At 46.2% G+C, this 22,480-nt stretch overlaps 2 protein-coding genes across 5 annotated transcripts in view; both read left to right on the top strand.

The window, feature by feature from the left end:
* The window catches only part of LOC310758658 (uncharacterized protein), a 324,886-nt gene that overhangs the window by 219,349 nt on the left and 83,057 nt on the right, over positions 1-22,480 (top strand). The window lies entirely within an intron of this gene.
* The window catches only part of FSHR (follicle stimulating hormone receptor), an 85,636-nt gene continuing 76,746 nt past the window's right edge, over positions 13,591-22,480 (top strand). For 3 of the 4 annotated variants that reach the window (XR_014545832.1, XR_014545833.1, XM_083605119.1), the window contains exon 1: positions 13,591-13,870. Coding sequence is in view for 2 of the 4 variants with exons in the window: in XM_083605119.1 (XP_083461245.1) it covers positions 13,611-13,870 (260 nt within the window). In the remaining 2 variants the exon portion in view is untranslated. The remainder of the gene's footprint in view (positions 13,871-22,480) is intronic. The other variant, XM_083605120.1, reaches the window with a different exon arrangement.

The following is a 22,480-nucleotide window of genomic DNA, read 5'->3' as shown; positions in this document are numbered from 1 at the left end:
TCTCAGTTTACATGGGGTTAGGTTCCGGGGATCGTGCCTAAAGCCAAAATCATATATAGTCAAAACACATTGGCTTCAATGGCAGGTGGGATTATCAGAAATCTTTTCCCTGAACACCCACCCCATATATTTACACGCACACACACACACACACACACACATATATATATATTGCCAAGCACAAAGCCATTGATATCTTACAGATGTAAAATGAGTATTTGAAGTTGCAAAACAGAAAATTTAATAAAAATTATATATTAAAAAAACGTGTGTAAGTTGTGAGTTACGTGTCATCCTTCAAAATTTGCACCCATCTGAATTTTGCAATGCACTTCTCCAGCCAAGCAATGTGTACAAAATGTGTATACTTGGGTAAAGATCACATAAAGATGCACATATTACTAAAAATTACATACAAAAAATGCATTGGGAGAAATGCTTTGCAAAAATGTGTATTTATGCAAAATTGAGTACAAACATGTGTGCATTAGGAGAAATTCTCACTCGAATGCTGATGAATTTTCACGAGGTCTAAAAAAAATTCAAAATAATGTGGAAATGTGGGGAACGGAAGTCAAGACTAGATAAAGAAGAAAAAGAGAGGAACAGAAATTGAAGTCAGGTATGGGGGCAACCCATCTCAGGCAAAGCATGCCATTAAGGCATTTCCACAAGTCCCAACTATCAGCTGATTGTCATGTCTTGCAGAGCCTTTTTGTCATGTCTTGCAAAGCACTCTGCAAGGCCCTTGAAAGCAGAAAAGGGCCAGGTTTACAGTGGCAGGAAGGGTTCTGCTTCAGGTATCATGATGGGGAGGAAGCCCAGCCTCTCTTCACCAGGTGTGCAGGAGTTCCACAGGTGGGGGGGGGGGGAAATGTGCAGACTGTCCCACATTCTCCTTGCATCTCTTATCTACTTTCCTCCTGGCTACTTCTTTCTAGCAGTGGCCCGACTCATCTCAGTGTCTTTGTCGCTCTCTTTAGAATGGTCAAATAACTTTGCATCCCTTTTGGAAGATTCTGAAAATGCTCCATTTCTTTCCTGTTCTCTCTCTCTCTCTCTCTCTCTCTCTCTCTCTCTCATGCACACACACACCATATGTGCTCTGTTTTAATGAACCATCAAGATAGGCTGCTGTAAGAGGGCTGCATTTCCCAGAAGGATTCGCTGAATATGTTATGTCTCTATTCATTTGGAGCTTTTCTTTTCCACATGCAGATCTAGTTTGTCTAAAGCAGTGCGAGGTCAAGTAGAGAGGAGATGTATTTTATTTTTAGACATTACAGGCTACTGAGCGAGAGAATGCAGGGAGCTCAGCTATATGGCATACATTTTTAGTAAGGCAAATAAATAAAATAATGCTGGAAAAAAATAGCATAGGAGTAAAAACGGCTTATTCCTCTGACAGATTCTTAAAAACTTTATTCTTCCGTACCCTGTTTTCCTGTTTATCATTTGAAGGGCCATTGAATTCAATGGAATATATGGCCAGGTTTGTGCCTGCAATTGCTGCCCTGGAATCATTCAGTGAAAAAATTGACGTGGTGCTTACCCCAACGTTCATTCTTACACATAAATGACTGTCTGGACCTTTTTAGACTTTAGAGCAGAGATGGGGAATAGGATCCAGCTAGGGGGCCAGATCCTGACCTCCTTGACCCCGCTCCACACATGGGCCATGTTGACATGTGGGCAGGGGCTCCCATTTGTCAATCACCTGATGTCATCAGGTGACCCACGGTGGACTGCTGCAAAGCATTCCATGAAGGTGAATTGGAAAATGCAGCTAATCCAAAATGCAGCAGCTGGAATGGTGTCTGGGAGTGGCCGCCAGGACCATATATCACTGGTCCTGAAAGACCTACATTGGCTCCCAGTAAGTTTCCAAGCACAGTTCAAAGTGTACCTGAAGGAGCGTCTCCACCCCCATCGTTCAGCCCAGACACTGAGGTCCAGCTCTGAGGGTCTTCTGGCGGTTCTCTCACTGCAAGAAGTGAGGTTGCAGGGAACCAGACAGAGGGCCTTCTCAGTAGTGGTGTCCGCCCTGTGGAACACCCTCCAACCAGATGTCAGGGAGATAAGTAACGACACAACCTTTAGAAGACATCTGAAGGCAGTCCTGTACTGGGAGGTTTTTAATGTTTAGTGTTATGTTTTTGTATATGCTGTAAGCCACCCAGAGTAGCTGGGGCAACCCAGTCAGATGGGTGGGGCACAAATAATAAAGTAGTAGTAATAGTAGTAGTAGGAGTAGGAGTATGAATACCAGGGAGGCTATTCTCCACTCTTGTAGATTCCCCCTAGTTCAGTTTGTCCACCGCCCAAACCTTTCATGATTCTTTCTCCATCTGCCTAAGCTCAAGTCCTTTTCCTCAAGTCTTGAGTTCATTCTTCCTCCTGACTAATTACACTGGCGCTCCTGGACCTGCTTTTACCTGGTCTCTGTCTAGGGACCTGATTCCGCCTTCTCTTTCATGACTGACCACCCTGGCGCTCCCATGCCTCACTCCCTGACCCGACAAATCTGCTCACACCTCGACTCGTTTCTCCCAGGTGGAGAAGTCAGAGATCAGCTCACTGCGGCTCTGACTCTGGACTCCCTGCTTCCCCACGAAACCAACCCCTCAGTCTCCCCGCTTCAGTTCTCATCAGCAGCATCTTTTAAGACTTGCCAAGTAATTAGGCCATTTTCAGCTGTCTTCTATCAATATTAATAACCTTCAGTAATTGCACGAGGCTTTCAAATTTCCCTTCCTTTTCATCAGTCCACTACGGGGATTCGTCCTTCATTTGCATCTTTTTGGGGGAGAGTTTAACAAATGTTAATTTGTCATTTTTACCTCTCTATTTATTTCATTAAGTGTCAGGATAAAATGCATTTCCCGGAAGGCTGTTCTTTGCCTTTCATGTCTCAGTCAAGTGCTGAGCTCCCCCCTTTCCCTTCTTTCATGCCTAGCTGGCTCCCCGCCTCCCCCCAAAGCAGCATGGGGTCAAGGAAGAAGGAGACATAGAGGAGGATGGTGCGTTGTAGGGTACCTTGCAAGTTATGATGGAAGGAGGGGAAAGAAATGATTCAGGCTTAAGCTGAGCAGGAATCAGCTGGGCAGGGGGAAAATCTTAGATTCAAAATGGGATCCAGGGCAGGATCTACAAGGGACATAATAACATAAGACCGTAGTCATAGCCCTGATGGGGCCATCTCTTTCAGAATCCATATCAACCAGATATGCCTGTGGAAAGCCAGTAAACAGGACCTGAGCCCAGCTCTGCCTACTGGGGATTGCCAGTAGCTGGTATTCAGAGGCACATTGCCTCTGACCACAGAGGTAGGTCGCTCTGTGTCACAGATTGAGCCAGGAGAGAGCCAGTGTGGTGTAGTGGTTAAGAGCGGTGGACTTGTAATCTGGTGAACCGGGTTCGCGTCCCCGCTCCTCCACATGCAGCTTCTGGGTGACCTAGTCACAGTTCTCTGAAGTCTCTCAGCCTTACTCGCCTCACAGAGTGTTAGGGACACGGGTGGTGCTGTGGGTTAAACGACAGAGCCTAGGACTTGCCGATCAGAAGGTTGGCGGTTTGAATCCCCGCGACAGGGTGAGCTCCCGTTGCTCGGTCCCTGCTCCTGCCAAGTTCGAAAGCACATCAAAGTGCAAGTATATAAATAGGTACCGCTCTGGCGGGAAGGTAAACGGCATTTCTGTGTGCTGCTCTGGTTCGCCAGAAGTGGCTTAGTCATGCTGGCCACATGACCCGGAAGCTGTACGCCAGCTCCCTCGGCAATAAAGCGAGATGAGCGCCGCAACGCCAGAGTCGGCCACGACTGGACCTAATGGTCAGGGGTCCCTTTACCTTTACCTTTACATCACACCATTCACGGTTAGAGTCAACTCATTCTGTTAGAATTCCTGCTTCGTGATTGCATTCATGGGATTGTTGTCTTTCACATGATGGTATGTGTTTTGACTCCACAGAGTGGGAAGTGAGGGAGGCAGGATGTTTGTGTTACTGTGTTCCATGAAGTGGGGCTATTGTCCTTTTTTTCTCTTTGCTGTCTGATGTTAGAGAGAGAGGGAGCCATGTTGCAGTGCTCCATGTGTGTTTATATGTAAATAAAGTAGACTAGCCAATATGCTGAGTTGCTGAGGGCTGTTATGCAACTGGGCAAACTCTGCGGATCCTTAAGTGTGCCGGTGTCTGTTGGCATCGGTCGCTGTGATGTTCAGGCAGAAGAAAGCTTTTGAAGCTCCCAAACGAAAGACCAGGAGGGAGAGAACATGCCAGTCAGGCATGTGTCTCTGCCAGGGTCCTACTCAAGTGTAGGCTGAACTCCTGACACATTCCAGTTGTACCTTGGTTCTCAAACGGAATCTGTTCCTGAAGTCCGTTCAACTTCCAAAAACGTTCAAAAACCAAGGTGCGGCTTCCAATTGACTGCAGGAGCTTCCTGCATTCAATCGGAAGCTGTGTAAGCCATATCAAGACATTCAGCTTCCAAAAGAAGTTTGCAAACCAGAACTTATTTCCAAGTTTGCAGTGTTCGGGAGCCAAAACATTCGAGTCACAAGGCATTCGAGAACCAAGGTACGACTGTATTAGCAAAAAATGCTATCTTCACAGGCTTGACTAAGTGTCAGGCTTAATGAGCACAGTGATCTTACTCCAAGATTTCAGCTGCCAAGACTGAAAGTCCCTGCCTCCCCGCAGCCATCTAAGTCCCCAACTTTCCAGGACTTTTCCCAAGCAATCAGAGACTACACCTGCATGAAGCCTGTTGCTGCTCTGCCCGTTTCAGCCCTCTTCTGGTTCTGGGAAACAAGGAGGGAGGGGAGCTTCTTTCAGCAGGAGGGGGAGACACTTGTGACTCTTCACCAGCCTAACTGATTTCCACCTCTTGGCCTCCTTCCTCCCACTCTCCTGCTTCAGCTTCTCCTTCTGATTCTAGACTTCTCTCTGCCACAGATTCTCCCCTCTTACTAAGCCCTGTCACCTCTTCAGCTTCCTACACCTCCTCTTCCCCATCTCCTCCCTCTGACCACTCATTGTCACCCCATCACCTCTCCCAGGGCTCTGAGCCTTCTTCCCTTGGGGGTTCCCCAGAGGGTTCTTCCCACCAAATTCTCCAAAAAAGGTCCTTGCTCCCCTTCGAAGGAAGCTAAAACCTAGTAGCACTACCCCTAGAATATTTTCCAAGCTGAGGGCCACATTTCCCTCAGGGGCAACTTGGCAGGGGCTGCAGGCCACTGCTGGAAAAAGTGCTTGCGGCCAGAACCACGGAAGGGACTCTTAACGTTTGCCCAGTAGGCCACATTCTAGCTACTGCAAATGTCAGAGGTTTCTGAGTCTGCAGATATCTCAGCATCCTCCAAGCAGACAAACACCAGGCATTATCGCAACTCAAGGGCACATTCTCACTAGGCAAAGAGGCGCTCAAAGGAATGCAGAGCAGGGCTAGTGTGTGAGTAGAGAGGCCTAGCCAGCCGCCTTCAGCTTCCAGGGCTGAGGTTTCCCACATCTCACTGCTTCGGAAACTGGGTGCTATATAAAAATATCACCTCACTCTCACTTTGTACCACAGATTTAACCCAGAACTTGTTAAAAAAAAAAAATTCCCCATGAGGCGTAGTACTATTAGGTTAGGAAGGACAGCAATGAAACAGGAATATGAGCCTCAGCAAAATCAGTCCCTCGTGCCTATCTTTATTATGGTTTTCTGCCTGCCATTCCTAATATCACTTAGGGGCAATTTTATTTCAGCATCAGAAATGTGCCCCTCTGACCCGGCCAAGTAGCCGAACACCACTTAAGAGCGAGATTGGATAAAAGCTTTGTGCCGGTCCTTGTGGAATCGAAGCAGCTGAGCCTGCAATACATGTTGTTTTCATCCTATTGCCTGTTCTAGGCAGAGGTTAGGTCAAATAGGGTCGTGTTTCCTTCCGGGCAAAGTTCTGGGAGGGGGTGTCACATGACAGTGGTGGGTGGGGCCAGAGACAACAGCGGGCGGGGAAACAAATGCACATCTATCTTGCCCTTTCTACAGTAGGCTGTTTTCTGCACACACTCCCCTCCCCCCCACTTTCCTTTATCCAGTAAGCACATAGCCTGAGGACAGATTCCAGCCAGGCAAAAACTCACCAAGGGAGTGAAAAATCAGGGCTGGCGAGTGGCGTGGCTTGTGAAAAAGGGTGTGTGTGGCACGGGGAGAGTCCCAAGAGTGACAGAAAGATGCTTGGAGGGCTACATCTGCCCCACAGAACTGAGGGTCCCCACCCTTGAGCGAAATGAATACTTCATTTCTGCAAACCAATACAACAACAACAACAACTTATTTATACCCCACCCTTCTGACTGGGTTTCCCCAACCACTCTGGACAGCTCCCAACAGAATATTAAAAACACGATAAAACATCAAACATTAAAAACTTCCCTGAACAGGGCTGCCTTCAGATGTCTTCTGAAAGTCATAGTTGTTTATTTCCTTGACATCTGATGGGAGGGCGTTCCACAGGGCGGGCGCAACTACCAAGAAGGCCCTCTGCTAAAAAAACTATTGAGTATTATTAATTTTTTGCAAAACTCTTTGTAAATTCATCAAGAAGACTCAATTCGACTTCCCACCTCACCCCCCACCCATGCTGTGTCTCTGACTGATAAAATAAACCTTTGGCTTCGTAGTGCTTCTAAAGGCACATGTGCTTTTCAGCGCATGCCTGTGTTTCTGTTTGTTTGCCTGCCTACCTTTGTACTGAACACAGGAAAGGGTCAATCATAAGTCAAGCAATATTCTATACAGAAAATTCAGCCCTGCGGAGCGTGTATCATTCTTTAATCTCCATGAAGTTGTTATGCATATTTGTTATTAAAAGCTGTCAGTTTTGTCTATATTTTTGTAATTTTACTCTGTCTACTGTGCTAAAGACTGTTCCATTGCTTATTCTTTTTAAAGGATTTTTAAAATACTTTGTCACTTTCCACAAGAAACGTCTCAAAATGACAGCTCTGAATAATTTCCCCTGCTCTTTTCAATCAGGCGCCATTGCATAAGGAACCTCTCAGAGATTGGGGTGCAGGCAACCATATTTATATCCATTGATTTTGTTTGATTGCCCTCCCAAAGTCATCTTAGCCAGTGGCCAACACATCTGGCAGTGAATTCAGCAGTGCTGGGCAGGGGGGAGGGAATTCAGGGCCACAGGCCATAGGCAAACACCCCACCCCAGTTCTCCCCAAATCATACTTCCTCTCCCCAGGCTACATCCTTTACCAGCCCTGCCTTGTACCCTCCTTGGGTCCTCTTGCCTGGCTTGTAATATGTCCTCAAACTCTGGCAATGTCTCTTCCTTGCCTGGATGGAGGGCACAGAGTGTTGCGTGAGTGTGTTTGCAAAACAGCCTACTGCACAAAGGTTTCTCCACCCACTTTTGCAGCTGGGATGTGGGTGGCACTGTGGGTTAAACCACAGAGCCTAGGGCTTGCCGATCAGAAGGTCGGCGGTTCAAATCCCCACAACGGGGTGAGCTCCTGTTGCTCGGTCCCTGCTCCTGCCAACCTAGCAGTTTGAAAGCACATCAAAGTGCAAGTAGATAAATAGGTACTGCTCCAGCAGGAAGGTAAACGGCGTTTCCGTGCACTGCTCTGGTTTGCCAGAAGTGGCTTAGTCATGCTGGCCACATGACCCGGAAGCTGTACGCTGGCGCCCTAGGCCAATAAAGCGAGATGAGTGCCTCAACCCCAGAGTTGGCCACGACTGGACCTAATGGTCAGGGGTCCCTTTACCTTTTTATGCCTGCCACTGGCATGTGTCCCTCCCCCCCAAAAAAAAATGGTTGCCCCAAAGGAAATGCAGCCAAATATTCCCAATATGATGTGACTGTATCAAAGCTTTCCCCCTGCACCTGGAATTTCCTGCTCTCTCCTTTTTTTTGCATGCACTTTTATTTAGACTCTTCCAAATCTTCTGCCATTCCATTGGGTGACCCTGAATTCTAGCCTTATCAGCGAGGAAGGGGGGGGGGGACATCCTTCCACTTTCACCGCATCCTGCAAAAAGTTAAAAAACCTTGAGCTTGCTGTCCTCCCCACCAGCACCAGCCTTAGTTAGTTGTCTAAGAAGAGGTGCAGGATCTAAACTAACCCTTGCCAGATGGGGGAAAAGGAGGGGGAGGCGGTTTAAAGGTCCTTGATGACCTTCAAATTCACGCCCCAGAAACTCTGTTTCAGTTTCTGGGTTGTTTGCTGATTTAGTGTCTGTGGGTTTCAGTTGCATCACAACTCTGCAGAGTCACCCATTCTCTCCACTCAATGCAAGCTTCCCTTAAACGCCGCTATAGATCAAGTCTCAAGTGTACAGAAATTACTAGCATCTAAGCAACCCCCCGACATCAGGAGCGATCTTTTTTTTTAAATTATTTGTCTAGTGGCAATAAGGGTACTGTCAGGTCAGAGGGAGCGACGGATACTGCTGTGTGCCTGCTTGTTTGTTGACATATGCTACTGAGATACTTGGCACGCTTTGAAACGGACGGCAAGCAAGCATTATCTAGAAGGATATTTATGGGGCTCCTTTCAGCATGCATGACCTGGGAGCGTTCCAACGCGGGAGGGGGGACTTCCCGCAAATAGCAGATGAAGGTGATAAACCTGCGTCTGGGCTGCTCCACCTCAGGTGGCAGAATAAGGGAGGGGGAGTCTCACATACTGGAATGCTATTCCATACCCCCACAAAAAAGTAAATAAATCCCTGTAAATAGTGACAAGGAAAAGAGTTCAACTTGAGCTCACTCCTTGAAGTGCTAGTTTTCTACCTGCGTGGATTTTTGAAAACCTTTTCGTGTAGAAGAGCATCCGGTCATATGAACACATACACACCCCGCTTCTCTCTGAAGCGGTGTTTCTTGAGGCCTAAATTGGCGTACGACAATGGGCTTGGAAATCCTGGCATAGCCACTTCCGAGCTTGGGAGGAGGTGGGGTTGTGGGCTTCACGCCCACCCCACATGCGTGGGGGCTGTCTCCAGCCCCGGCGAGACTGGGGGGAATCCCAGCCGCATCGTCCACCCAGTCAGCCAATCGGGTGGCTGGGGAGGCGTGGCCCACACTATTTAGGGCCGGCGCGGCTGGGGCTCGCCCTCTTTCGTTGTGCCAGCTGATTCAGTTTCCCACCCTCCCTCCCTTTAGGTAGGCTCTTGACATTGCTATGGACATTGGTCGGTCGCCGCAAGGAGCCTGGTAGGAATTTTTTCCAATTGGCATTGGCCCTCTTGGTTTTTCGCCTACCTCGTAGCAACTCATCACAACTCTTTGGCATTGGCGATTAGGCATTGGTAAAGAAGGGTTAAGGGTATGTGAGGGGGGGAGGAAATGCCATCACCTCCCCCCCAAAGCAAAGGGTAGTCCGATAAAGGACTCCGGGGGCGTTGCCCTGTCCGAAGCCTATGGAGGTGTGGGCCTAAGGCACGCCCCCGAGTGGTAACCCCAGAGGAGCTCCTAGTTGATGTGCCTCAGCAGGACTCCCTTTACTGGTGGTTAACCCTTGCCGGTCTTCACACAATCGGGCTGAAGCCGGCTAGTCGATAGGACCAATGCCTAAGCCAATACCGCTCATTCCTTTAATCAATAAAGTTGTGAACTATTTTGCCCATTTCCTGTGTCTTTATTACTTCCGGGGGAGGCGGGAACTCGCCACGCAACCCCCATTAAAAAGGATTTCATGGGAGCAAGCAAGAAGAAAGATGTCTTCAGCCTGAGACCTTGAAGACTCCAACCCAGAATTTCCCAGATTTCTGGCCCCTCCCCCATGCACCCAGCCAGCATGACCAATGGTCCAGGATGGTGGGAGCTGAAGTCTAAAACATTTGCATTAGACTAACCTAACAATAAGATTGACCAGTTTTTGAGGTCAGATCTCATAGATAGCTCAGCTGGTTAGAGTGTGGTGCTGATAATGCCAAGGTTGTGGGTTCGATTCCTACATCAGCTTCATACTCCTGCATCGGAGGGGGTTGGGCTAGATCGGGGGGGGGTGTCAACCTGGTCCCTACCACCCACTAGTGGACGTTTCAGGATTCCAGGTGGGCGGTAGGGGGTTCTACGGCACAAGCTGAATCCTCCTGCCATCGAGCACTTGTGGGCGGTAAGGAAATTTTACCATCAATGCATTAGTGGGAATTAAAGAACCTCTTAATGTGGGTGAAAAGAGAGAGCGCAAAATATGGTCTGAAGCTCAACATCAACAAAACTAAGATCATGGCCACTGGTCCCATCACCTTCTGGCAAATAGAAGGGGAAGAAATGGAGGCAGTGAGAGATTTTACTTTCTTGGGCTCCATGATCACTGCAGATGGTGACAGCAGCCACGAAATTAAAAGACGCCTGCTTCTTGGGAGAAAAGCAATGACAAACCTAGACAGCATCTTAAAAAGCAGAGACATCTCCTTGCCAACAAAGGTCCATATAGTTAAAGCTATGGTTTTCCCAGTAGTGATGTATGGAAGTGAGAGCTGGACCATAAAGAAGGCTGATCGTCGAACAATTGGTGCTTTTGAATTATGGTGCTGGAGGAGACTCTTGAGAGTCCCATGGACTGCAAGAAGATCAAACCTATCTATTCTGAAGGAAATCAGCCCTGAGTGCTCACTGGAAGGACAGATCCTGAAGCTGAGGCTCCAATACTTTGGCCACCTCATGAGAAGAGAAGACTCCCTGGAAAAGACCCTGATGCTGGGAAAGATGGAGGGCACAAGGAGAAGGGGACAACAGAGGACGAGATGGTTGGACAGTGTTCTGGAAGCTACCAGCATGAGTTTGACCAAACTGCGGGAGGCAGTGGAAGACAGGAGTGCTTGGCGTGCTCTGGTCCATGGGTCATGAATAGTCGGACATGAATAAATGACTAAACAACAGGTATAAAAAGGTTGACTACCCCTGAGCTAGATGATCCTCAAGGTCGCTTCCAACTCTACAATTCTAGGATGCTATAAAGCAAGCAGTTCTCAAGCACCCTAAATTTCACGGACAAATTTAAAATCCAACAAGCAAGAGCACCCTGAGCAAATACAAGCAGAATGTCAAGTTACTCTGCTCCAAACATCCACAGAACATCGGGGAAACTGAGAACATCTGAAAGTAGAAGAAACTGAAAAAGTACTATATACAGTTGTACCTTGGAAGTCGAACGGAATCTGTTCCAGAAGTCCATTTGAGTTCCAAAACATTCGGAAACCAAAGCACACCTTCTGTCTGAAGCCGTGGAAGCCCCAGCGGACATTCGGGTTCCAAGGAATGTTCGCAAACCAGAACACTCACTTCCAGGTTTGCAGTGTTCAGGAGCCAAAATGTCTGGTTACAAAGCGTTCACGATCCAAGGTACAACTGTAGTATTATTATGAGCAAAAAAAACATCAACCACCTTCCCCAAGACCCTGACAGGCCATACAGAGAAGGGCAGGCAAACTTTTATATTTACGAGTATCCCAAGGTCTACCAGCCAGAGGCAGGTGCAGAAAACATGAAATAACTGAATGCCTCTGAGGGACATAACTGTCACTTTTGGTTTCTCTCATTTTCTTGGTTTCCCAATCCTACATTCAGTTCATCAGAGCAAGTTGTTTTTTAAAGTACTCATGAAAATCTGCCAGCATTTTAGTGCACATTGCTCTGCATAAACACATTTCTATGAGCAGTTTTGCACCATGCGCACCTTCTTGCAAGCCATTTCCCCTAATATAATGCATTTTTAAAAAGAATTATTTTCAATAGCATTATTTTCAATACCTTGGCGCACTTTTTTCTTTGGCTTGGAAAATGCATTGCAAGGTTTGGTGGAGAAGTGCAATTTTCAAACGAAAACTTTGAGTTTGCACATTGATTGGGGAAGTGTGAAATAAGTCGGTTTGCAGTAAGGTCCTAGAATAACAGAGTGGGAAGGAACCACAAAGATCATTTAGTTTAACCCCCTGCAATGCAGGAATCTTCTGCCCAGCATGGGGTTCGAACCCAAGACCCTGGGGTTACGAGTCTCCCTCTCTAATGAGCCATCCCTGTGGGACTGTTTTTTCCTTGCTCCCCACCTCATGACACCTTCTGAGCCACGGCAACTATTTGCCCCAGTAGAAGCGAACTGAGATTCCCTGCCTTATTAGCAACCTTTGTCAGATGCCACATGCAAAGTCAGACCCCTGGTCCACACTGCTGTTGTGAGTGTGGAAGGAAGACTGCTCCCTGATTCAAGGCCTATTTCCACCTGGCCTAAGGGACAGGGCCCACACTCACTCTGAGCATGTCAAAAATGTTTTTAAATGTTTTTAAATGTTCAAAACACTTGTTCATCTGTGGTGTTTTAAATGTTGCTTTTGGTTTTTGGTTTTTTGGAGCTGTTGTGGGTGGGATGGATGTTTGATGGGGCTGGGTCTTAGTTTAGTTTCAGTATAAATGTAATTCTTTTTATTTCAATTAGTATTGATTGTCTTGTTGGTTTGCTGTGTAGTTTTGTTTTAAAGGAGAGAGGGTATGAGTCATGGGGGTGCAGAGATTGCGTGAACGGACTTAGTGCTTAGCTTATATTTTTAGTTGCTATTTTGTTAATGTTTTTAATATTGTTTTATAGATTCTAGATGCTGCATTGATTTGTTAATCATATGTTGTTGTTGTTGTTTAGTCGTTTAGTCATGTCCGACTCTTCGTGACCCCATGGACCAGAGCACGCCAGGCACTCCTGTCTTCCACTGCCTCCCGCAGTTTAGTCAGACTCATGCTGGTAGCTTCGAGAACACTGTCCAACCATCTTGTTAATCATATGACTTGCCATAATTGTGAGGTTTAGCTTATTTTTTAGTTGCTGTTGTGTTAAGTGGTTTTTTTTTAATTGCAACTGTTTTATTGGTAATTTGTTAATTATTTTATATAATGTATGCTGTATTCGTGATGTGCTATTGTGTTTTATTATGTTATGGTTATTTATTGGTTGTAAGCCTCTTTGAAATTCATTTGAATGAAAAGCAGCATATACTGTATTTTTCCGTGTATAAGACAACCCCTATTTTGGGGGACCCCAAATTAAGATAATGGGGGGAGATTGCCCAGAGTTGTTGAGCTTTTTTGGGGGGGTGATTGCCAAAAACCACTCAGCCTCCTGACTGACACTGCAAATCGCACATGTCACCAACCACCAACCATCTCCCAATCACACCCAATTGCTGCAGCGGCAGCCAATCAACAGCAGGCCTTCACACAGCCACCAATCACCCGCCCAATTGACAAAGCAACAGCCAATCGACACCAGCCCTTGACACAGCCACCGATCACCCACCCAATCGTCATTGACAATCTCCTGCTTGCCCGCCTCTGAACTATCCGTGTATAAGACGACCCCAATTTTTTTACATTATTTTAAAATTTAAAAATAGTCTTATACATGGAAAAGTACAGTAAATACAATCAGCCAATCAATCAGTCCACCTATGTGCTTTGCCACTGAACTACAGCCCTTCCCTGATGTTATGTTGCTGTTTACTCAAACAATTGGGGAGGGAGTAAACCTTGCTGCAAATCACTCGTATTGACTGCAGATCTACCTTCTGGCCCACCCCTGACGTGCAGAAGACCTTCCTTGGGTGTTGCATGACTCACCACTGCCCATTAAGGCGGTGCCTCGGTGGAAGGAGTGAGGCAGGAGGAGCTTCTCTTTCAGTGGCCGGGAGAGAGGGCATTGCAGAAGCAAGCATGTCTCTGTTCCCTTCTGCCTGCTTCTGCCTGCTTCTCCTCTTGGGGTCTGGCTCCGGGCATCCCACCTGTCAGTTCTTGGACAACTTGATGTTCACCTGCCAGGATAGCAAGGTGACCCAAGTGCCGCAGGACATCCCCAGGAACGCCACGGAACTGTGAGTAAATTGGGCAACCAAAAGAACTCTACAGCAGACTTTTGCTTTGGTCTCTGGAGATTATCTCCTCCTTTGATAAATTGGGTTCACTCTTTCCGGAGGATTTTCAGAGGGAGGGATCGCTGGTTCTTCTGGGACCACGGCAACCCTCCTCAAAGGAGGTTTGCAAGCGTTGGAGAGAGATAAGTTGCCTGCGCAAAAAAGTTTCAGTCGGAGTTTCCCACAGCAGTGGGGGTTTCCAAAGTAATTTATGGTATTAAGCGCTTGGCGTTTTCTCCAAAACAAAAAACAAAAAACCTTGCTTGAACACAGCTGAAACTGAACAAAGCAAAAGTCCGTCTGCTGAAAAGCAGCACAACTTATCCGGGGAAAATCTGGCAACCTTTTCAACCGGAGCGTTGTAGCAACTAGCTCCTATCTTCTCCGCTGAGAACTTTTCTCCTTTGCAAAGAAGTTGGTGGTTTGCATCATGATCGCACAGTACTTTGCAGAGTTTCCTAAAAGTGGAGGGGGGAGGGGGCGCGTGAGGGGGAGTCCTAGATAAGGATGGTTTTCTTTTAAATTTTAAAAAAGTGGGGAAATGGTCCTTATGGGATGAAATGGAACAAGAAGCTCTAATGAGAATAAATGAAGACAGCTCACTGTTGGATTTCTCAATTACAAGGCAGTTTCTTGAAGTTCCCATTTATTTCTCGGGGTCTGACACAGGCAGTGTTCTTTATCAGATGTTTCGGCAGCTCTGTAACACAGAGATTACCACCAATACTTAACGGTGTCCTTGCTGGAATAAAATTGTGGGGTTTCTTCTTGCTGAAGCACAAATGGCAGATTCTCACCCTATGCACCAAAGATACGTAGCAAGGATTTGGTCCAGTGAGGGGCCCTACAATTGTCCCTGTCTCCATGAAGGTTTGAGAGGAGTTGACATCAAGGATGGGGAACCTGTGGTCCTCCAAGATATTCCTGGACTACAGCTCCCATCGTCCCTGAACTTTGGCCATGCTGGCTGAGGCCAATGTGAGCTGGTGTCTGAGATCTGGAAGGTCACAGTTTCCCCATCTGTGCCTTAGTAGACCACATCACTTAAGCATCATTGCAAAGCATTGTTGCACATGTCAAGGTGGTTAAATGAGGAGGGGTTGTCAGGGTCTTTCTAAGGGAAAGAGCAAAGAACATGTGCAGATGCTTCATCAGGCATAAGATCTCAGCAAAGTTTGTTTTCAGCAGCGAACCTCAATGCGGTTATGCGCAACAAAGGTATAATTTACGGAATTACTATGTGGCCACACAATGCATTTAAAGCACTCTTATGCCACTTTAACAGTCATAGCTTCTCTTCTGGGAAGTTAAGGGTGCTGTTAAGGGTGCTGAGAGTCCTCTATTCTCCTCCCAGAGTCCCCCGGGGTGAAGGAACAGCTGTTAAACTACTTTGGGAATTGGCCTTTGTATTGGTTTTGAAAGAAAGAGAGGACAAACCAGACATGGATCAGATGAAATCTGACAAAATTATTCCTCCTGTATAAGTTATTTCTCCATTGGAAGTAAGGGCAGAGACAATAGTTCATTTTCCGGAGGTCAGATAGCGATATTAACTTTCTTGAAGGTGTTTCATTATTGTTGGGAAAGTGTACCTTTTCGGGGGGGGGGGGCAAAGGGGAAGGGAGCACAGAGAACCTGCACAGGTACCAGAGGCTCCCAGCTGCAGGCAGTCACCTGCCCCAAGATGGAAGGTGATGGAAATGTTGATGGTGGACGGGTGTGCTTGTCCCTGCTGTTCTCCTCACTTGTTTACTTTCCCCTGTTTGGAATGCCTGAAGAGATCTTGCATTTCTTGGTAGACATGTTTCTGGGCTGTACCATTTTAGACCGCAGGAGGGGCAGGACACATCTTAACATCTCAATCCCTTCCCCTCCCCAATGACCTCATGTAGAAAACTAGCATATCAGGGAAAGGCTAGACAAATTTTCTATGTGGAAGGAATGCCTGTAAGCAGCAGCATTCAGTCAAATCTGCTAAATCTGAAGTAGTACGTCCCATATATAGGTTTAACACTTCACTGAGAGAACTTGGCAAAAAAAAAAAAAAAACCTCAGGAAGTTACATCACTGTGCATTCCGAGGCCTATCACACAGGGGAGAGATTTCTGGACATAATGCGTAGCCCCCATAGCATGTTGAATGGCACCAAAATGCTCTTTTCAATGGACATACTATGCCTAGAAATGGTACTGGCCCAGTTCACACATAACACTAAGCCATAGTTTATTAAATCCTGGTTTACTAAACCATGGCTTCGTGCTACGTGTGAACGTTGCCCAATGGCTTAATTATGGTTTGTTAACTGCCAGCATACCATGATCTGAAGTCATGGTTTGTTGTTGGCTTATGAACCTTTGCTTGTTTATCTATAGCTTGGCATTACATGTGAACCCAGTGCCTCTTCTTAACCATGTTTCGTTTGTCCACAAAATTTCACACCACATTCTCATATTTTCTGTTGCACAAAGGACCCACAAATTCACTTCACATTTTGTCTTAGGCATGATCTGGTTAGACTCTAGCCTCTAACCGTTAGAGGCTAAGCCAGTAGCCAGCATGGAGCCCTGCAGATGTTGTTGGACTACATATCCCATGACCATAGGCAGAGGAGCATTGGAGTCCAGCAACTCCATAATGGCTTCCTCCCATCGAGACTTAAACAGAATCACCACCCGTCTTTGAAGAGATTTCAGTAGTAATTATCTTCTAAAACTCTTTAGATTCTTCACCTAAAGAGGAACCTCCAGAGTTGCTTCCAATTGTGTTTTAGGCTAAATTTCAATGGCAACTCCCCCACCATCTTTGGTAACATTTGTTCTTCTCATCTGTTCCTCTCATCTGTTCCTCTGTGAAACTAATCACTCAACAATCCAAAATTGGAAGAAAGACAGATGGAAGCAGGAAAGAGATAAAAAAGCGGCCATTAATCAACCCCCTAATAGGCGAAGTGTTCCTGTGCCAAAATATTGAGCAAAAAACTTTTGTTTGGCTTTTATAATTGCTGGGACAATGCCTTCTTCTGAGAGACTGAGAACTTGCCATTATCAGAAGTGGTTTGCCAGCTGGGGTCGACCCACTTCACAAGCTTCCCAGCAGGCATGTCACCTGTTGCTTACCTGGAGAGACGTGGCAGGGAAGTTTGTGCAGTGAAAATCTCCTACTGGAGCCAGTTTGGTGCCATTAAATTTGCACCACTTTAACCCCCCCCTGCCCCTTTGCCCCTGCCCCTCTCCTTCCTGTTAGGAAGCTAGCATTGTGGCTTCACCTCACCCATCGAGACGTTTCTGGTTATTATGTTATTCTGACAGTTTCATCCCACCATTTCTCCAAGGCACTCAGTCTGCTGAAAATGGTTCTTCCCAACTCCACATTATTTTCATAACAATCCTGTGAGAAAGGTTAACGTGGCATCTGGTGACTGGTCCAGTGTCACTCAGCAAGATTTCAGGCACAATGGGGATTTCAGCCCTGGTCTTTCCAGTCCTAGGGATGCAGGTAGTGCTGTGGGTTAAACCACAGAGCCTAGGACTTGCCGATCAGAAGGTCGGCGGTTCGAATCCCCACAACAGGGTGAGCTCCTGTTGCTCGGTCCCAGCTCCTGCCAACCTAGCAGTTCGAAAGCACCTCATAGTGCAAGTAGATAAATAGGTACTGCTCCGGCGGGAAGGTAAACAGCGTTTTCGTGCACTGCTCTGGTTTGCCAGAAGCAGCTTAGTCATGCTGGCCACATGACCCGCAAGCTGTACGCCGGCTCCCTCGGCCAGTAAAGCGAGATGAACACCGCAACCCCAGAGTCGTCCACGACTGAGCCTAATGGTCAGGGGTCCCTTTACCTTTACCTTTTACTTCCCAGTCCTAGTTAGACACTTTAACCACCTCACCATGAGGAACATTGTGAAATGTCATGCTGGTGATTGCTAAGTGGGTGTTTCAGAAATTCTAAAAGGTACAGGTGCTACTTACCAATAAAAAAAAATTAAATACAAAAAATTTAGACAGAGCTGGTTGAAAGCACCTGTTCAGCCACAAAGCTTACTAAGTGACTGTAGGCCATTTACGCTTGTTCTAGCCAACCTTGAAGGGTTGTTGTGAAGTTAGAATGGAAAAGGGGCTGCAAAGATCACAGCTTCTTGAGAGGAGTGATGGGAGAAAAATGCAGAAAAATAACTTAAGAATTGTCGATCGGGTGTCCCATCCATGTACTGACCAGGTCAGACCCTGCTTAGCTTCCAAGAAGAATACAGTGGTACCTCAGGTTAAGTGCTTAATTAGTTCTGGAGGTCCGTTCTTAACCTGAAACTGTTCTTAACCTGAAGCACCACTTTAGCTAATGGGGCCTCCTGCTGCTGCCGCGCTGCTGGAGCCTGATTTCTGTTCTCATCCTGAAGCAAAGTTCTTAACCTGAAGCACTATTTCTGGGTTAGTGGAGTCTGTAACCTGAAGCGTATGTAACCTGAGGTACCACTGTACATGTAATTTCCTACATGTACACAAGTGATCTCCATGCAGGAAACTGAATTAAGCAAATTTTAACCACTCGTCCCCCTCGTCCTCCATGAGATCATCATAAAGCTATGTGTATCTTCCATGATCCATGAAGCAAGTTGTTTCCTCCCACCCACCCACCCATTGCCCTTGTCCCTGAACACCCAATGCCATTCCTTTGCTTTGACTGGCAATGATTGAAGAAAACGTTATGGAAGTTTTACATGGGTAAGTCTGGCTCTGTGCATGGTATCTTTATTGAAGCTAGAAGCAGAGAGAGAGAGGTTTTTCAGCCAGAGCTCACCGGAGCTCAGCTCCAGCACCTCTCAGGTGGGCACCATTGTCATTCTAAGAGAACAAGGGGGAAGTTCATGGTGAACTTCAGCACCTCTTCTTCTAGAAAAATAGCACTGGTTAGAAGAGAAAGCAGTTGAGGTTAAATGAGTTCCTCGCCCTCCTTCATCTGAAATAATCTTATGAATTTCACAAGCTATCAAGGTTGCAGCATAAAGATTGCCAGTGTTTCCTATCCAGCAGCTATTGAGTCTAGACAGAAAAGCTGAGACGCCTAAACAAAAAGTTTGAATGGATTGTCTCTGGCGTTGATTGTTTTGCTTGCCAAGTTTTATCTCGGGGTAACTGTCCTCAAAAATCTGCTGTCTTGTTGATGGTACATCCTTTCCTTTCACAAACCCCCAAACTTGATTCTCATCAAGAGTAAAGGAGGTGGGTTGCATAAACCATAATTACATCCATAAAGCAAGTTGTGTACTGAAAGATTGAAATTAACCACCCAGACATTTTTTTTATAAGCAGTTTTGTTCAATTGTTTCTGCCAGACATAAAATACAGACGTGGGTAAGTTTTGTTTAACTGAATTCCGCACAAGTCTGATTCACCAATGCATACCTAGTTGCCAACCAAGGCCTTACTCAAATATTCCAAATATTTGCCGAAAAGTCTGTAAATCAAGCATGCGGAGTTGAACACTTGAAACTGGAAGTTTCTGGGTGGCATGAGATTTGGATCGCCTTCAGAAGACTTTGTTTGCAGGCCACAGAACTTAATACAGATATACTCAACAAATATTTAGTGAATATTTTGGAGAACGCAATTTCGCTATCTGTGAATCCTGGCCACGATTGTGGGTCCAGATTTAATCAGTGTTTAATATTATTTTAATACTGTTGAAGAAAGCAATGAGAATGAACAAAAGAAGCTGCTCTACCGAGTCAGCTCATTGGTCCATGTAGCTCAGTACATATTGTCTCCAATGACTGACAGCATCTCTCTGGGGTTACAGACAGGGGATCCCTGGAGATCTGGGGATTAAATCTGAGACATTCAGCATGCCAGGTAGATGCTGCAGGTTAAAAGAGGTGACCTCCTCTTTTAAAGAATTAAAAAAAATCTGGGAGCTGTAGTTTGTTAAGGGTGCTGAGAGTTGCTAAGGCACCCCTATTCCCCCTCACAGAGCTGCAATTTCCAGAGTTCCCTAAGAAGCAGGATTGACTGTTAACTCACTCTGGGAATTGTAGCTCTCCGAGGCTGAAAAATCTCGGCCAAAACAGTTGACCCTGATCTTATTTCCACCCTATCTTTCAAACTGAATAGCCCTGACTACGGTTTACAAAGCAGAAAGCACAGCTCTTCACTGTTTCCTCCAATCACCACTAGAGAGGTGAAATATACTCAGAGTCGAGAGTGGATTTCATGCTCTTTATTCAGCTCATAGTCGTGAGGAGGAATGGCAGTCCCCCCCCCCCCAGAATGTCTGCTTTATATACATTATTTACACAATGGGCCCCACATGATTGGCTAATTCCGGGATTCATCTGTAGGCCAATCAGGTTGTGTATTCACTTCCACCTGGAGCTGGATTGGGTGGCTCCTGTGGACCAATTAGACTGCTGCATTCTGAATCCTATTGTTCTAGGACCAATCAGACTGCTGCATTCTGAATCCTATTGTTCTAGGACCAATCAGACTGCTGCATTCTGAATCCTATTGTTCTAGGACCAATCAGACTGCTGCATTTTGTATCCTATTCAACTCAGTACATAAAAAGAGGGGAGGAGCTGAATGTCAGGTGGTCCCAGGCAGGCCATTGGACAGTGCTTTCCTGTCTTGCTTCTCTCCCTCTAATGAAGCCACCCGGAATGGCAATGGATGGATGAGCAGAGAAGTCTAACGGCTCTTAGTCCCAGCCTGGCTGGGAGACATTCTGTATATGGCTGGCAATAGCACACGGTGGGGTGGACCGGAGGCACTTACCTGACCTCCTGGCAAGTAATTGGCTGCTTCTTACTGGGAGTGGGAGGGGCAAGGCAGCCAGGTGGTCAGCTCAGTGCAAACGCACCAATGGAGGCAATCTGATTCTCCTGCTGGTCCACTTACACCGTGCTTTCCTCTCCAGCAACTCACCTGCCAGGGGGTCAGGTAAGTTTCTCCACTCCATCAGGCCATTCACTAAAGGTGTCTCCTTGTTTTCTTTTTAGCTCTGACCTTTACTGCTACTGGCTACATGGTTTTCATGGGTGCGTTTGTTTGTTTGTTTTTTCATTTTTTAAAAAATGCAGACATTTTTGTGTTAACAAAGAAGAAAATAGTTTAAACTGGTGAGTAAATAAAGGAGAGCAAGGGGGGGGGGGACTTAGAAATCATTGTGAATATTCCAGAGGCTGCTATAGTTAGCGCCATTTATGTAGTTTATGGTTATACATAATTTGCACAATTACAATGTAACTTTCTCGGCTCAATTTTGCCTTAAATTACCTCCAAAACAGCTTGTCGTACATTTTGTTTCATTGCGCCAATAAAAAACAAATAAACTTCTACCACAGGTTTAACAAGTCTTTTAGCTTATCGAAAGTTCCTTCCCTCCCTCCCCCCTTTTAGTATAGCATGTTATTTTATACATCGGGATCTTGTGCCAAATTGCCCGCTCACTTTCTTTTAAAGCTAGGATTTGTGGTTTTCCCCAGTAGTTAAGAACGGGAATCCTTGCCGATCGTCAACTGCGTTATTGAGGACTGCTGTTTTATGGATTATTGTAATTTACCCTGGAAATGTTTAATTAAGGGGCAGTGTAGAACTGTGATAAATCAGTCGGTCCCCCTCTTTTCAAGAGTAGCCAGCTAGGATGATTCTGGAAAGATATATCAAGGGATGTATCATCTTTCCTTGCTGCTTGTGTGGCCCCTCACGCCCCCCCCCCCAGTCCCCAGATATTCAGTCAGTGCCACAAAGCCTCTGCGCTTGGTACTTTCATGGCCAACGGTCATTCGACCTCTCATCCATGAGTTCCCTTTTAAACCCGTCATGAGGAGCCGGAAACCAGGAGTAGGCCAGCAATTTAAAAAACACTTGTGTCATTGCAGTTAACTCTTTATTCAAAGAATCCCAAATAGTGCAGACCTATTCTGGTGACCTTAGTGAGTTCTTTTTGGGTGTGAGGAGGGGTGTTGAAGCACATAGCTTCTGACTTTGTAAAATTTACCTGTAGGCCCGACACCATTGCAAATGTGTTGAGTTCTCTGATTAGGGAGGTTGCTGTGCTTATGGGGTCTGCTGTTGTGACCATTAGGTCGTCTGCAAAGAGCCCTAATTTATAGGTTCTGCCTTTTATTTCCACTCCCTTGATGTCTGTGGCTGCTTGGATTCGGATTGCTAAGGGTTCCAGAGCCGGGATAAATAAGAAGGGAGACAGTGGGCATCCTTGTTTCGTGCCTCTTTGGATAGCTATAGTATTAGAATCCATATTGTTAGCTCTGCATTTTGCTGAGGCTTGGGAGTATATTTGCTTGAGGATTTGTAGGAAGCTGGGGCCAAATTTCATGTTAGTTAGTACTGCTAATATGTATTTCCACTCTAAGCAATCAAAGGCTTTGAGGATATCGAGGGACATAATTGTCAATGGGAGTTTAGTTGCCTTTCTGTGTTCGATCAGGTTCAGTAGTTTCCTGATGGGGTCTGTTATATTGCGGCCAGGGACAAAGCCAGTCTGGTCTGGGGCTATTAACACAGTGCAGGCCTACTGATCACAGCAACTCTCCCCAGTAGGTCTTCTCCCAATGAAGCAGTTGC

The sequence above is a fragment of the Podarcis filfolensis genome (assembly GCF_964270895.1).
Source record: "Podarcis filfolensis genome assembly, chromosome: 3".
NCBI lineage: Eukaryota > Metazoa > Chordata > Lepidosauria > Squamata > Lacertidae > Podarcis > Podarcis filfolensis.
Note: the sequence above shows the minus strand (reverse complement) of the source record. Positions and strands in the feature narration are given on the sequence as shown.